Source organism: Empidonax traillii, unplaced genomic scaffold (assembly GCF_003031625.1).
Source record: "Empidonax traillii isolate 1590-97213 ecotype Southwest subspecies unplaced genomic scaffold, ASM303162v1 scaffold598:size422692, whole genome shotgun sequence".
Lineage (NCBI taxonomy): Eukaryota > Metazoa > Chordata > Aves > Passeriformes > Tyrannidae > Empidonax > Empidonax traillii.
Genome location: NW_020955791.1, coordinates 178,984 through 195,315, shown reverse-complemented (window position 1 = coordinate 195,315; position 16,332 = coordinate 178,984). Strand labels below are relative to the sequence as shown.

At 45.1% G+C, this 16,332-nt stretch overlaps 1 protein-coding gene across 2 annotated transcripts in view; it reads right to left on the bottom strand.

Annotated features, from left to right (window-relative positions):
* The window catches only part of KCNQ3 (potassium voltage-gated channel subfamily Q member 3), a 191,801-nt gene extending 176,009 nt beyond the window's left edge, over positions 1 to 15,792 (bottom strand). For both annotated transcript variants that reach the window (XM_027898463.1, XM_027898464.1), the window contains exon 1: positions 15,140 to 15,792. In XM_027898463.1, coding sequence (XP_027754264.1) covers positions 15,140 to 15,471 — 332 coding nt within the window. In that variant the 5' untranslated portion in view covers positions 15,472 to 15,792. The remainder of the gene's footprint in view (positions 1 to 15,139) is intronic.
* Between the last annotated feature and the right edge of the window lie 540 nt (positions 15,793 to 16,332).

Below are 16,332 nucleotides of genomic sequence, written 5' to 3'. Positions count from 1 at the left end.
AGCTGACAGCTGAAGGAATGACCATATTGCAAATGCTTTTTTAAATAACTCAAGAGATAGAGCTAGGTATTTATGTTCTGAGTAGGATAACATTGACTTGGGGCCCTTTCCAGGAAAAAAAACAAAACAAAACAAAACAACAAAAACAAAATACCACATTATGGCAATTAATATGTCACTGTCAGTGTAGGGATACACTGACCAGAGAAACCAACAATGATTTCTGACTCCAGTTCTGCAAAGCTATGCTATATGAGCTTCACCTTCTGTATGCACATGGAGCCTGAGGGACATCAGCAGAGGTCACCACAGGGTAAGACTTAAATGCACAATAACAAGATTTAGGGACAAGACTGAATCACAATTCAGCACTGCAGAAATTTTGTGGTCTCGGTTCATGTATTTACATGCTTTGAGGAAGGTGTTCCAGACTTTAGACTGGATGAGATTTTCATATTTGAGGCAGTCATCTTTAGGCCAAAAAGGATGGCTCTGTTCTACTCTCCTGTCCAGAGTACTTAGTGAAGTTACTATCCCCACAAGGCCTTCAACAATGTGATTAGGATAAGATTCACCTCAAAAAGTTACTGTTTGTAATGTAGGTGTCTACATCTAAGCCATGTATTGAAGCTCCCATTACAGTCAAGGGATATCAATTTATTTGGCATCATCGCTGGTAATCAGGACATGATATATCCCTGTCGTCATTTACCTTGGGATGAGTTGAACATCAGCAATGCTCCTGCAGCAGTGGCTTATACCAGCATCTGAGGAGACTGAAATGACACATTTAGATATTTACAGGGAAGACATAACTACATTTAGTCTCAAGAATCCCAGCCCAATTACTATAACTGCTACTGCTTCTGTTATATTATATCATGATGTTAACAATACAGTTATGATACAACTAAATATCTTTTTGCTGAGTTACTTCATTTCTCATCTGCTTCTCTTATTGTTGCTAAATTAGAAAAAAAAAAAAAACAAAAAAAAAATATTCCGAGTTATAACTTTGTCTCAATCACTAGCCAAGAATATGCAGAATTATTGATTTAGCCCATATTTTGCAGCATAGCTATAGCCTACAGCTGTCTTCTAGAAAATTCTCCAAGTTTGGTTTAAAAATGAAAAGTGGAAAATTGATAATTTCTTGTGCAAATTCTTCCAGCAGATATCTGTTCCCCTATTAGACCTTATATATAGCCTGAATTTATCTTGCATCATCTTCCAACCATGTTATATCATCATTTATGCAATTAAAAGGCCCTCTAGTATAACAGAAACTCCAAGTCTTCATAGCCTGGAACAAACATTGATGGAGAACTCAGATTAAGGCTTATAAACACATTATCTACTTCAAGTTGCTGGGAAATTAACTCATGGTAGAATAAGTGAAAACATGCATTGCCAATGAAGACAGATTTCCATCTGCTCAAAATCTTTTTTCTTCACTTATCCTAATGATGTTTTCTTAAGAGTTACAGTTTCCAGAAAACTGTAAGATATTACTCTGTAACAGAACAGCTTCCCTATGGTGTCCAACAAAATGTTGTCCCGGAGGTGATTATGTCCTGCTTTGGTCTCTGGGAGCAACGTTCCTTCTCATCCCACTTGCTGGGGAATGTGGTGATTGAGGAATTCAGCCCTGCCTATACATTCAATTGCCAGGGAAAGTTGCTGTCCATTTATTGTCACTCTAAGAGCTCCCATCTTTAATTTCTTGGTTATCAACACTGACAGCAAATGGAGCTGCAAACTAGGACACTGTGTTATCATCTTGACTCTGGGAGCAACAGCTCAGGCTATGTATGCAGTAACATGCAGATCACGGATTAGCCTGCATGTTGTGCTCCTAAACCACTTCTTTCTACCACTGAGACCAGGGACAGATATTAATTCAGTTTGTACCCTTTCGGGGAAGAGATATGGGTGTCCACCTCCACTTCATGTTCCCTCTTTCTTGAGGGAACAGTTGAGTCACCACAAGAAAGGTGTTACCTACACAGGTCATGAATAAATCAGTCCTTCCCTAACACCACCATCACCCCTGGAGCAAAGAGTGATCAGGAGCCCTGACTCAGAAGTGTGTGGGTTTGAATCAAAACAGCTCTTCTCCTCTAAGGATGCTGTTTGTGTAAGGACTCCAACTTTGGGCTGTGCTCAAAGTCACGAGCTGGTCCAGTGGAAGTCCCTTAGCACCAAATGCCATATTTGACATCAGGGAGCTGCGCAAGCAAGAGAGAAACACTAATGAAACACAAGATGATTCAGAGATAATTCCTGCACCTAAACTACCTTGCACCACATGGACAAAGTAATTCTTGTTAAGTCCCTACTCTGAGGGAATTTGAGGCACAGTTTGAATCCTGACATGGGTGAGCTCCATGTTAAAATCCAGTAAGTTAAAAAAAAAAAAGTGTAAAAAAGACCAAAAGGTAAATACAGCTACGTCTGGGTAGGAGACAGTTTGTCATGTCAGCTCTGTCAACCTGCTATCAGCACTTGGGTCCACAGATTTTAAGTCAGATGGAGCTCTACTGTCATAGTCAAAGTAGGAAAGGCTGAGGAAAGGCACAAAGAAGAGCTGGATGGTCCAGGGATTGGTGCTGTTCGTCAGTAATGAGGCAATGAATGCCACCAAGGGAAGGAGAGAATATGGGAGCGAGGAACAAGGAGAAAGAGTTGGGAAAGTATGAAGGAGTTGTAGAGTTGAGACTGAATTATTCTTCTGAATAATGAAAATTCAGTGGAAATGTCAAGTCACAGTAAAGTGAGAAGTCATTGGGAAAGGTTTCCTCCATTCAATTACCTCTACTGATTACACCGAAGGTTATTCCTAGCATTCTCCAGTGTCAGTACTGCAAACACAGGCAGTGTTGGTGCTAGTTAGCCTAGCAGCACACAACTCTCTTTGTAGCTAAAAATTTGGAGCCTTGTTTCCTCCACAGCGGGCTGACCTGCCCAGCATCTCTGTCCAGGTGTTACATCTCACTTCTGTCCATGCATACTCAGGATTGAATGGAGTGGGGAGGGAAGAAGACTCTCCATGACTCCTGTCTGGCTTAGAAGTCTGCTTGTTATAAGAAATGTATTAAACAACATATCTGTGAAGAGTAACCAAATTTATCACTCCTCACAATATAAAATAGTTCAACTCTTGGAGATGCACAAAACTCAGCTGATACAGCCCCAAGCAACCTGATCTGACTGTGAAGTTAACCCTGCTCTGGGGACTGGACTGAAGGCCTCTAAAACCTTACAAACTAAATGGTTTTATGATTGCAGTTGTCAATCCCTCCTACAGCCCCACAATCAGACACAACCTTCACCAAGAAACGGGCAGAAAGTGCTTCACTTGCTTAACTTCCCCAGCTTATCTGCACTAGATTTGTTAACCAAGTAACTGGATTTATGAGAGAGGAAAAATCCTCTTTCTATGTTGAGGAGCAGAGAGGGAAGGAAAACTTCCATGTTTACATAAACCAGCTCCCAGCATGAGGGAAACAAGCTGTGAACACCATGGTGTGAATACAGGTGGCTCTGGGACAGGGTAGTGCTCACTTGATCTTGCCAGGAGATCTCCGTCTCTCCTATTTATCCCATTCCTTAAGCTGTTTTACCTTACTGAGAGGACGAGTCTGTTGTAGAAGGGAAGTACCTTGCCAGAGGTGCAGGACCTTCTTGGCCTCTGGTACTAGCAGAGAGTATCAGTAAAAAATGAAAAGATTTTGTATCAGGTCCAAAACAAGCTTGTGGTGCAGCAGCCAAATCCAATTGTTCTTCTGACTGTAATAGATTTACTCTACATTTGCACTGACATGACTAAAAGAGGTTGCTGGCTCACTATTTCTGCAAAACCAAGCAAAACACAAACTAGCAGCTGTAAAAGGAACACACCACCACCCAAAAACACTTCTTCATGTCAGGGCATTTGCATGCATCCAGATTTTGTACAATTCTCTGATTATTTCATTATTAGGTTCAATTATGCTGGTTTTCTGATTCAGCTGGTGTATGAAAGTGAGCATGCCCTTGAAAATACTGAGTGGTGCCTACATATCTGCAAAGTCTCCAACTTTACAGAGAAAACTGTAGCACTTAAAAAAACACTCTGAGCTTATGAATAACCCTCACAATCACCCTCATTCACACCAAGCCATTCAAATTGACCTTTTACTCTTGTTACAGGCTTCAAAAGGGCAATGTCCAAGCCACTCACAAAGTATCTTTTGGTCTCTTAAGGACATCTGCTAGAAAGCAGAGTTGTCTTTGATTTGGTGAGGCAATTTTGAGTGATGGAGTCAAGATAAGCAATGCAAATGGACAGAAATTCAGGAATGGCAGGAAGCTGGCCTGTTGCTGGTAAACTCCCACCACAGTAACACCTGTGCCCAGGTAAATCCTGAATGGCCTCAAGAAGATGGAGAGAAAACAGAGTCAATCCCAGGCTAGGATCTGAAGCCCATTACAAAACGTAGCTATGTCTGGATTTGAGTGTGACCTCAAGATCAGCTGCAACTGTGATCATAAACCAAGAGCAAATACATGGGAGGGCTCAGGGGAGATAAAGCCCATGGCAAAACAGAGAACAAAGGGAAAGTGGAAAGGCAAGCCCAAGACTCCCAGCTAGAGAAAGATCTAAAAGCTACTGAAATCATATGTTCTTTGGCATCATGTCAGGGATGACCATAGGCTTGTCATGGCCTGTGATAATAGGTAGCCACATCTGTAAAACTCTTGAGGAAAGGGAATTAGAGTTGAGCCTAATTTTAATAAAAGCCCGTGTAATAATAAGAGTCATGTTCCTCTCGCATTTAGAGGTGTGACTTTTCTGTTTGATTGTGGCTTTTACTGAGGACAATTACCAGAGATCAGGTCACCTCAGCTCCTGCTATAGACAACAGAGAGTTGCTCAGCAGAGCTGAAGGTGTAATTTATCTCCATGTAAAGCAGATCCCCACGTCTGGTTGGATGAATTGCACCAAAAAATTCATTGACTGTATTGACTAGATCTCCACTGACTATAAAGAGAAGTTAAATATGTACGGAATATGTCTAAATTCCATACATGAACATGTCTAAATTCAGCTGTCTCAGTGTGGCTTTGATCCTTGCCTTTCAGATCAGGCAAAAAGTTTTCCCAGGTGTTTTTGGTGCAAATACCCAAATTTAAGTTAGTCACATGAGATTTCCTTTGTAGTCAGCAGAAAGTTTCAGGCACTGCAAGAGGTGATTAATCTCACCTATTTTAGAACTGTCTTTAGAATGAGATTAATTGCACTCCAGAAAGTTCCATTTCCTGTTTTTCCTCAGCATCTATGAAAGGACTCCAGACAGCTTCCTCAGATAATGTGATAGATGGATGGATCCCATTGTGACTGTGGAGAGACTGACGCTCAAGCCCTAAGGAAAAGCAGGGAAATGCAGTTTGTTTAAGTAATTTAACACTGAAAAAAGCAGAGTATTTGACAATGCACTATGTGATAGCACCATACTCTGAGAGCAGGAACTGCCTCTGTCAGATCCCACCTCTGCACCCAGGACCCGACAAGGTAATGGAGCAATATCTACAATAATGAGTGAGACAAAATCAGGAGAAATACCCAAATATCAGCAGTAAAGCAACTAATAATATCTTTTTCTATGTTTTACACAAGTAAGAGGTTTCATAATGAATGATCAGTGGGCTCTTACTCCTGAATCCGTAACACAAAAATGTATTCTTTTGTTAATGTGCCAAAATGTGGGGGTGAAGTGTTTGAACCTCCACGGGAGTTTGATCAGCACAAGGAATGCTGAAACAGAAAACGCAGAAGCCATGGCAAAGTCCCATGGACAGGAAGAAGAAAAGATATAGAATATAAAATGTGCTACTGGACACACACGCAGAGTGAAACCTTCCTTATTTCAGTGGGTTAGGATTTCTTGGGTCTTTATCTAAGTGAAGGGTCTTATTCCATGGGTCATGGTTTTAAACTAAAAGACTGTCCATTTATGTTGGGTATAAGGAAGAATTTTTTTACAATGAGAGTGACAAAACACCAGCAAAGGTTGTCCAGAGAGGTGTTGGTTCCCTCATCCCTGGAAACATTCAAGGTCGGGTTGGATGAGGCTCTGAGCAACCTGCTCGAGTTGAAGGTGTCTTTGCCCATGGCAGGAGGGTTGGACTAAATGGCCTTTAAAGGTCCCTTCCAACCCAAATTATTCTAAGATTCTATCCCAAAAAAGTGGTTTTCTGCATAGACCAGGAGGATATCCTAATTTTAAGATCTCACATATAAGAATTATGTCTTTTCTAGTAACCCAGAGAAGCTCAGCCCTGCCCTCTGTCCAGCTGGCATGACCAATGTCCATATCACTGACCTCGCTTGCCTCCAAAGCCCCACTCAGATTCCTGCTGAGAGTGGTCCCAGATCTGCTGGGACTTGATCTGTGCTCAGTCACTCAGAACAAACCCATGGCACAGGTCATCCAGCAGTGCTGTGCTATCAGTCAGTGTGTGTCACTGCTTGGGAACACTGCTGGTATGGCTCTGCCAAATGGTCTAGACATGGTTAATGGCATGAGGAAAGCTGCTGTCATAGCTGCAGAGCAAGGCTGGTCCTCAGTGTGGCCCTGTGCATCTGGTGCCACAGCACAGACGGTGTCTGAGGGGTGATCAGGGAGCCTCAGCCAGCTGCGTGCATTGAAATTCCTCCAGCACGTCTCACAAGAGCAGCACTGTTAGCAAAGGTAGAAGAGCAAATTCCAGCTCGTGTAATTACCTTCCTAAATTAATTCCCCTGCAATTTCAATCAGCTGCTCTTGACATTCCCTCCTCAGGGTGTAATCCCTCCTCATAAACGCTCTGAGCCCTGCACGGGGAGGCATGAGGGGAGCAAAGATAAGCAGAGCTGATGCTGCACTGCTGAGAGCTGGTGGGCAGCTCCCCACGGGGCGCTTTGGGGATTTCACTATCAGTCCCTCAACAGCTGTACTTGCTTCTCCTCCATCCCCATTGAAAGCAGAAAATTTTAGACTCTGAATTTACAGTCAGTGGGGAATTCCCTGTAAAGAGTCTTCTGGTTTAGTATTAGCACTGCTGTCGTTCACCTAAAGTTAGATATAACCCAAATCTAATGGCTCCTACAAAATATAGAAGAACGAGGACCTGGATGGATTAGGACATTTAAGCTTTCAGCATTGCTTTAGCTTTACTTTAGAAGTGGATGGTACTAGGAACAATGAATTATATTGTTGTATGAGATACACACCATGTCAAAAGCATGAAATATCTGAGATAGGAAGATAACAATGAAATGAACATCACAGAACTAAATAGATAAACAAAACTCAGGTTTGAATAAAAAGAAATGAGGAACTATTTGCAATTTTGAAACAGGTGCAGTATCTCATAAAATCTTTGTTTTAGTATGAATTCAGATGACCATTAAAATTCAGATGTCATTAAAAACGGGGTTCAGAGATATAAATAAAGCCCTAAAAATGATATCAGATTAAAGAGGAAGGGGGGAAGTCTTTATTTAGTGAAATGCTGAATGAAGTTTCTTAGTTCTGGCCTTAAATGCTTCCTTATTAAATGCTTCCTTAATGATCTAGAAAAAGAATTATATTGAATGTTAGCAAAAAGGTACTAATCTAGAAGGTGATCAAGACACTAGTAAGGACAGAATAAAGAAAATATAAAAACCACCTGAGATTAAAAAAAAAAGTGCTGGAGAGTCAACATGACAATCACAAATTAACATAGGTTGGCAAAGTAATGCAAAACACATTCATACAACTCCCAGCCACAGCTCTGAAAACAGAGGGGAAAAGCGAGATGTAAGAATCCATAAAATAAAGTGTGTGAACTCAAAGTAAGTAAAAGACAAGAGCCAACCCAGAGAGGATGAGGACTCCTCCACTGCTGCTGCCATACAGTGGATCTGTACTGCCCCACCACCATGGACCAGCACTCAAGAAAAAGTAAAGTGGGAAAGGCCTTGGCAAGATTGATGCACATAGGAGAAGGGAGTGAGAGCACATGGTACCTCAAGAGACACTTCTCATGCCAGGGTCTCAGCATCTCTCCAAACTGAAATGTAGCAGTGTTAGAGACATTGAACCTCCACATCAGCATGGTTTGCACCAAGGTGTTATCCTGGTGACTACTCTTCTGCTTCAGATCACCCCAGTGCTGCCTTGGAGAGGTTCCTCCTGACATCACTTGCTCCAAGTTAAACAGACTTTTAAGTAGTTTGCTCACTTAAGGCTGGGGAAGACAATTTACTGATTTCCAGCCTGGAAATTCTCCCAAAGTGGCTTTTACCAAAGTAGGTTACCATGAACCTAAATATCCCAAGGCATGTCCCTCTCTCCACAGAAAACACTGTTTCCCAGCTACCATCCCGAGACAGAAGTCAGCATACACTTAACAGCTCTTGCAGACCACATTCCCTTCAAAGCTATTAATATTTTAGTTATCCTATTTAATACAGTATCTGCCAGAAGCAATAGCAGATACAATGTCTCCATGGCTCCATTCCTTCTGTAAAGTTCCACGCACAAGAAGAGAGTGTGGCATTATTAAACACAAGAAGGGAATATAGCATTATTAAATACAAGAATAAACATTATAATTTATTTATACCATGCAAGGCTGATCATGGTAGCACCCAGCCACTCAGCTACCTGGCTGTGTCTAAGGTGAACAATCTATTATTTTTTTAAACAGATATAAGTGATCTTAACACTCATTTGACTGATTTTGATTAGGAAGTTTATTACAGCTGTTAAATTAGATTCAAGTTATTCCAGTTCAGACCTCATCCTTGAATACTGAACATGCATCTCAATGCTACAAAGGACTTTCTGATGACCAAGAGACACAGAATTGTGTTCAAAATACATGCACAGGTTTGTATGTTGGGTAACCTTTAATTAAAGAGGATTTATTCAAGTGATATTTGAAGACAGGGAGTCCCCAAAAAAGAACAGAAATGTGCAGGGTGAGAAGGTTCTGAGGTGACCTTTGGGAGAAGTAGGAATTGCTGGGGCACCTTCATGTTCACTTGCACACATTCAAGCACACCTTGATGTATGACTGATGTTATATATATGCATTAATTTTCTAATCCAGCTGTTAATAGTCTTTAGTTACTATTTTTTCCCATTAGATTTGTTTTGAGTGTTTCTACATTTTGCAGCAAAATGAGCAAAATGGGCATGGAAAGTTTCCCTCTCTTCATTTTTTGCATATCATTTTCCTAATCTCCCTCTCAGGTTAAAACAACAAGTAAAACCCAGGTGCCCTCTCCACCCAGCAGCTGTTCCAAAGGAGCCCAGAACCTGCTGTGTCCTGTCATGATCTAATGTTTGCTGCGAGGAGCAAACAGAGGCATGTGAAGAAACTGAGATGGCTTCTAGGAACAAAGTGGTGCTTCCAACCAGAGTCCAGGCTGGAGATACTGTGGTAAGTCTAGTCCTGGGCTTAACTGCTGGGCAGTGTCTCCAGAACTGCTGGGGTGGCACTGAAATGGTGCTGCTCCTCTCACCAAGTTCATAAAAGAGAAGAAAAATCTCATTTTCTGACTGCTGGAGAGGCTTTGCTGTATCACAGCTCAACAAACTGATGAAATTTGGGACTGTTCAGTTTTACAGACATTACACCAGGGACCATGACTTCTTTTGAGGGGCTCTTACTCCTAGCTGACAGCACTGAAAGGCCAGCTGCTGCGTGTTTGCTGACACTGGCAGTGCTGATGTTCACCCAGATGTGACGCCCTCCCTTGTGCATCGCTGACCACGGCGGATCTCAACGTCCATCCAAACGAGGCTGCATTGCATGGTCTGAGCTGGGGACTGGATTTGCCAAAAGAGTGCTGAGGGACCTGCATCCCCAGGGGTTTAGGGGACACTGAGGCACACACCTGTCCAACATAGAATCATGTGCTTGCAGCTCCCACGAGCCCCTCGAGCAGGCATGAGCAGCACCAAAACCCAAGTTACCAGCGTAGTCATGGCAACACGGAATACGTGGGCAAACCAGCTTAACCTGCGGGTACCGCTATGGAGTGGGACTTGCTGTCAGCACCAATGCCCAAGCACAGAGATATGAAACTGTAGATGAAAACACACCTATTCACACCAAAGGTCTGTAATGTCAGAGGCAGTTTGGATGCTTCAACAAGCGCTGGGCACCTGCGAGCTGTTGAAGTGACTCCAAAGCCATGGCTGGGAATCACAAGCCACGCATGTTACCCAGACCGTGCCTTCCCCAGGCTCTGATGCCCCTTCTCATTCCTCCCAGCAAACCCCTCCCAGCAACCACAGCCCGTCATGTGGGCTGATCCCAGTGGCTGAGGCGCAGTCTCATCTCCTTAAACCACACACAAACCCGGGGCAGCTCTGCAAGCCTGGAGCTGCAACAGCAGAGGTGTGTGGTAAGGTCTCCAATGACTAAGACTTCATTATTTTTTACAAAGTATACTGCAGAATATTTATCTGTGCATTATGATGAATTAGCATAAATAATTAAAAACAGAACTCAGATTGGCAAACACATAAGCAAAGGGCACTCGCTAATGGACCAGGCTCGCTCTGCTGCTCCAGGGACTCACTTAGATACAAGTCCTTGCCAAACAGGCCAAGGAAGGATTCATATTTGTCCTTCTTTTTACCCCAAACCTGTTCCCATTTCACCCCAGATGTTATACACAGGCTGGAGGTGGGTGAGCACCTCTTACAGAGAATCTCCCAAAAGGGGAGGAAGAAAATAATGGAAAGCCCCCAGACCTTCAACCTGTTCCTTAAGTCCCATGACTCTCTTCTCTGCAAACAACACACCTACGATCAGTCATGCAGGAGATGCTCACTGGTGCTTCCCAGAAATGCTGATGATTTGATGGAACACATGACTCTGCCTCCTCTTTTTATTCCAGGTATTAAGCAGTACTGAAAGAAGATTACATGGCAAATAGAGAAAGGTTCTCTAATGTTCCCCATGGTTTCCCCTTCTCATCAGCAGGTACACCATGGTGATCTACACCAGCAGAGTGTAGCTGATATTTCACACTTTTCCAAAAAGAAAAATCTAATCCCAAACCTTTCCCTGGTCTTATTTTTCTGTGAAAGGTTGCAGTTGTCTCAGAAGATGGTATGAAAATGAGAATTTATCCTAGATGTCTCTCCTTCAGCCTCTCTTTTCTTTAAGTCAGGTTGAAAATTTTCCACAAATTGCAATTCCAAACTTGATCTGTGTTATGTTATCTTTGTGGACTCTGTTCATTATCCACCAAATAGTTTGGGCTTACATTAAAAATAAACTGGAAAAATCAAAATCTTACTTGTTTTCAATTCTTCGTTCTATTCATTAATGCTTCAGTGCATAAATAAAGTATTTGGATGGTTTGTGGAGGCGGACAGGTCTCAAGTCTGTCTCCCTGGCCAAAGTACACATCCCACGAGGCACAACCACAGGGGTTTCCTACAATATATTGTGCTGCCTAACACAAAGGGAAATACAGTACATCATGGGAACATCAGTTATTCCTACAGCGACACGAGCTCAGGAAAGAGCAGGGATAGATTGTAACCTGACCTGCAACCCCCAAGAGATATTTCCAAATGAAATACCTCAAAGGTTAAAAGATATTTATTTTATTTTATTTTATTTTATTTCATTTTATTTTATTGAAAATGTTCAGCAGGAGTTTAGCCTTACAGAGGTGAAGCTCTTCTTAGGAAAAACAAATTTCTCTTACCAACTATGCCACAAGGACATTGCCATATTGCCAAGAAGTCCATCAACCCTGGTATCCTAGCAAAGCAGAACTTCCTGGGTGATATATAAATCTCCTGTCCAGTAGAGCTGGCAGAGAATAAATTTTCTGATAGAAAGGAAACAGAGTCAGCTTCTTTAGGGAACAACTCCCCAAGAATAGGCTTGGACAAACTCACTTTTGCAGAATAATAAAGAAGGAAGAATCACAAAGAAAGTATCTCGTGCCACTTTCTGTAAATCACTGCCAGTGAAAGCTGAATGTTAAAGTTGCCATCAGGAACTTTTCCCTTTCTCCCCTGCATCTTTGCCCCTAGGGCTTGGCCTGATCACATTCATGCATTCTCCTTGAATTATATCAATAGACTGAATCATTTCAGTAGATCTAACGCCACCTAAAACTAAAGCAAGAGTTTACAACAGGCACTGCTCAAGCCTTATTTTTGTGCACATTATAGGAGTGAGATACACAGGGGACCATGACCCCTTGGCAGCCACATGTGCATTGGTGTATGATTTAATGAGATCCCATCTGTACCACCCTTTTAAAAGTTCTGGCATCCAAAGCTTTTGCAAAGACCTTGGCAAAGCCCCTTCCTGAGCCCCACACAGCATCCTCAGCATGTCCTGAAAGTTGCAACTCTCTTCCATCAGCAGCTTACTGCTTCCCAAAACCCTGGGATATGCACAGCATGGAATCCTTTGTATCATTTCTTCATTAAACACCTCTGAATACTTGGATCTATAAGGAATTAATCACATCCATCCATGCTGCAATCCCTTTTGGCCCTCAGCTATTTATTGTCTGGTTATTTGTATATAAGAACAATCATGTCACTGGTAGTTTCAAGTGCACGGCATTTATTGCAAAGTTACTCACAAGATGAGACAAAGTGTAACATGACACTAAGATAAGATAAACGGGACTTTTACTGAAGAGTAACACAGGATCAAAACTGTCAATTTTATGAAAAGACTGGAAATCTCTTGCCTTCCCAAGGAAAACTGTTCTAGTGTGAAAAGTATCACTGGGGGACTGCAGGGATAGCACTACAAATTGTAACAGCAACACCTCCAACATCAGAGGGACTCCTTTAGGGAAGGAAAAAAGGTTAAAAGACAATTCATTTGAAAGCAAGAACAGAGACTTCGGATACCAACTTAGATGCTGCTTCCCACAGCACTTCTCCTGCCCTCGAGCAGGTCTTCATTCTCCAGTGGCAGGAACAAGCTCTGAAGCCTGTCAGCAAGATCTCAGCACACTCTGCCGTCACTCTCACCAGATTCCTTTTTGTAGGGTTTGATCCTACACTGAGGTAAGACCCCACAGCTTCAACTGAGTTCAGAAGGAGCTGAGACTGAACAGAAACCCAGTGAGGCCAACTTGGACTGCTGAGCCCCCTGGGGTGTCCTGGGAAGAGACAGGGTGTTTGTGCTCAGCTGACAGACTTTAGTGTTTTATTTGCTTTAAGGATAAGGACTTCTAAAAGTGTTTTGTTTCATTTTCATTAACATTGAACTTGGCATCAATGGTTTTAACAAGACTGTTATTGACTTCTGAGAGAGCAGGTCAGACTCACATTTCAGTTTTGCAGGACTGAGTAGTCACCAAAGCAAAGTTGACCACGCAGTGTCAGGTCCACTCCTAAGAAGGATGGAACCTTCCAAACATCCTGATTTTTTCCCATTCTGTGAGCCATATTGCATAAAGATCTTAAGGTCAACCACACATATAGAGAGCTACCTAAAATAAACATTGTAACTTGGAAATTCTTATACCACTGCAAATAAATGTGAACCTCTCAGCTCACCTGAGCCTCTCCAGACACATCCACTGTCCTATTGCCTATATCCAGACACAAGCCTGGGCACAGATTTGACCCAGTTGCCACAGAGGAATGCCAACTGCTCACGATGCTCTGCCATGTGCCAAAGCCTCACTGGTGCAGTGTGTGTGTGGGTGGGTTGACCAAGGCAGGATAAAAGGGGTGCCCCTCTGTCCAGACATGGCTCTCCCCAGCAAGAAGCAGATTATGCAATACTGAACATGACTGAACAGCAAGATCTGGACCAAAGAGCCTTCCCAGAGTAACACATTCCAAGAGCTGTTGCTCCCTGCCTGCCAGCACGAGTTTTCCTGAGGCAAAAAGGAGCGAAAGAACTAAAAAAGTGTCACAGCATCCATCATCCACATTTTCATAGAAATCAATCTGTAAAACAGGACCCGTGTCCCAAGATGTACTTTATAAATAAACACTGAAAAGGGGGCAGCAGCAATGAGTGAGTGGCACACAGCAGCACACCAGGAGTGAACGTTTCATTTTAATTCTTGCCCAGGGCTAAATCCTTGCCAACATCATGAAAAATTTGCCTGAAGGTAAAATCACAGCCCTACACTCAAGGTGTTTATTTGCAGGTGCAAAGACTATGCCAATGATTAGGACTTCCCACGATCCGGCTCCAGGCTACAGTCCATGCAGCTTGGAGAGCTTTGTTTGTCTTTGCCAAGTAAACCAGTTTCAGAAATCACTGCTTAAATCCTCTGTCACATAGAGCTGTGCACACCTAATAGCATCAAAGAAAAACAGTACCACCGTGATCACTGATAATCCCTTGGGCTTCCAAACACATTCACAACACTAAACCTCACATTTATTTTAATTGGACTCTGCCAACTCCATTCTATCCTGTACCCAGAATTATTTTTTATTATGAAAACTTAAAGGTACAGAATTTTTTAGGAATGCAAACCAGCCGTCATTCACTTGACTTGTCACCTTCGGACCGCAAAACGAGTTTTGTTTCCTCTCAATTCACTTGTGGTCAGTGTAACTTTCTGCCTGACTTCGCTGCAGCGTACAGGTTTCATGCACTGCGGGGTGATGCTTATCGGACCAAAACCCGACGGTTTTCATTTGACACTTTCAACTACTTGAAGGAGCCGGTTCGCTCGGGGTTTGTAACACCGAGTTGAACCGCACGCGGTGCTCTGGGCTGAGCTGAACTGGCCGCGTTCCCCTGAAGCACTTCGAGCCTTAAAACCGCTCAGAGCTTGGTCTTTCTGGCATCCCTTTCCCAGCGTCTCAGACACAGAGGCTCAGGAATGCCACTCCAAGGCAACGTGGGGGTACGGACAAGAAAGGGACACAGACTTAAAACAGCTTCTCTTTTTTGGGAAACCCGACTACAGAAAAGAAAGAAATAGAGCCGCTCAGCAGCACACCCCGTATCAGACCCTTGCTTCCACACACGCCCGGCACCGGAGCGAGCCCCTGGAGCGTCTTACGCCGAGAATGATAAAGCAAAACGGTGTCCCCGGGCGCATCCCCCCCAGGGCAGCCCCCGGCATCCCCCCGGGGAGCACCGCGTACTCACACGAAGGCGTGATAGAGCAGCGCCCAGCCGCGGGGTCGTTCCAGGGCGTCGTAGATCAAAGTTTGGATGCGGCGGTACCTGGCGTGGTTCCGCTTCACCGGGCGGCTCAGGGGGGTCTTCGCCAGCAGCCCCAGCCCCGGCGGGCTCCGTTTGCCGCCCTCCTCCTTCCCGCCGCCCTCCAGCAGCAGCGTCCCGTCGCGGTCGCCGCCGGCTCCCAGGGCCAGCGAGCCCTGCTCGGGGTCGCCGCCGCTCGCCGCTCGCCGCCCCGCCGCCGCCGCCTCCCCGCCGGCCGCGCTACCGCCCGCGGCGCCCCGCCGAGCCTTCAGCCCCATGGTCGGGCCCCGGAGGCGAGCTGCGGATCGGCGGCGGCGGCGGCGGCAGCCCCGGGAGCCCCAGGGCCATGATCCGAGCTCCCCGCCCCTCCCCCCAGAACGACTTCTCTATGTATTTATATATATATATTCATCTATGTATGTATGTATATATATATATATATGGAGGGAGGGGGGGGTAAGCGGCGGTGGGCTGGGGGAGCCGGTCACATCCCCGTCAGGTCATTCCTGCCGGCGGGCAGCGGGCAGGCGGGAGCGCGGCGCGCACCTGGGGCCGGCGGGAGGGAGGGGAATCATCGCGGAGTTTATTTACCAGCCCGATGCCCGAGCCCCTTCCTCCCCCACCCCACCCCCCCGCGCCTTCCCTTCCTCCTTCTCCTCCTCCTCCTCCTCCTCCTCCTCCCAGCTCCTGCCTCCCCCAGCCCTCACGTTAGGGAGTGGCCCATTGTATGCAGCCAGCAAATAGCCGGGCGCCCGCCCCCCGCTCCCCCAGCCCCGGCTGTCGAGTCATCTAGGATGTGGGGGGCACCGGTCCCGGTCCCCCGCCACGAGACTGCCCTCCCAGCCCCCGGCTGACAGCCCCCCGCAGCCGCCGCTGGGGCCGCCGGCGCCGAGCGGGGAGATCCCGGCAGCCGACGGAAGGGGAGACCCTGCTCGACACCCGGGGATCTCCCTGCAGCATCACAGCCCCCCTCCCCCGTTGCGGCTGGAGGGGAGGGAGGGGAGAGGAGGGCATCCCCGGCCCCCGGCGGGGGGCTGCTTCCACCGCAGAAGCAGGAAGGAGCGGAGGATGGGGATGAAGGATGCCGGGAGAGGCGGAGGGTGGGTGGCTGCAGGCGCTGCTGCCGCTGCCGCTGCGGC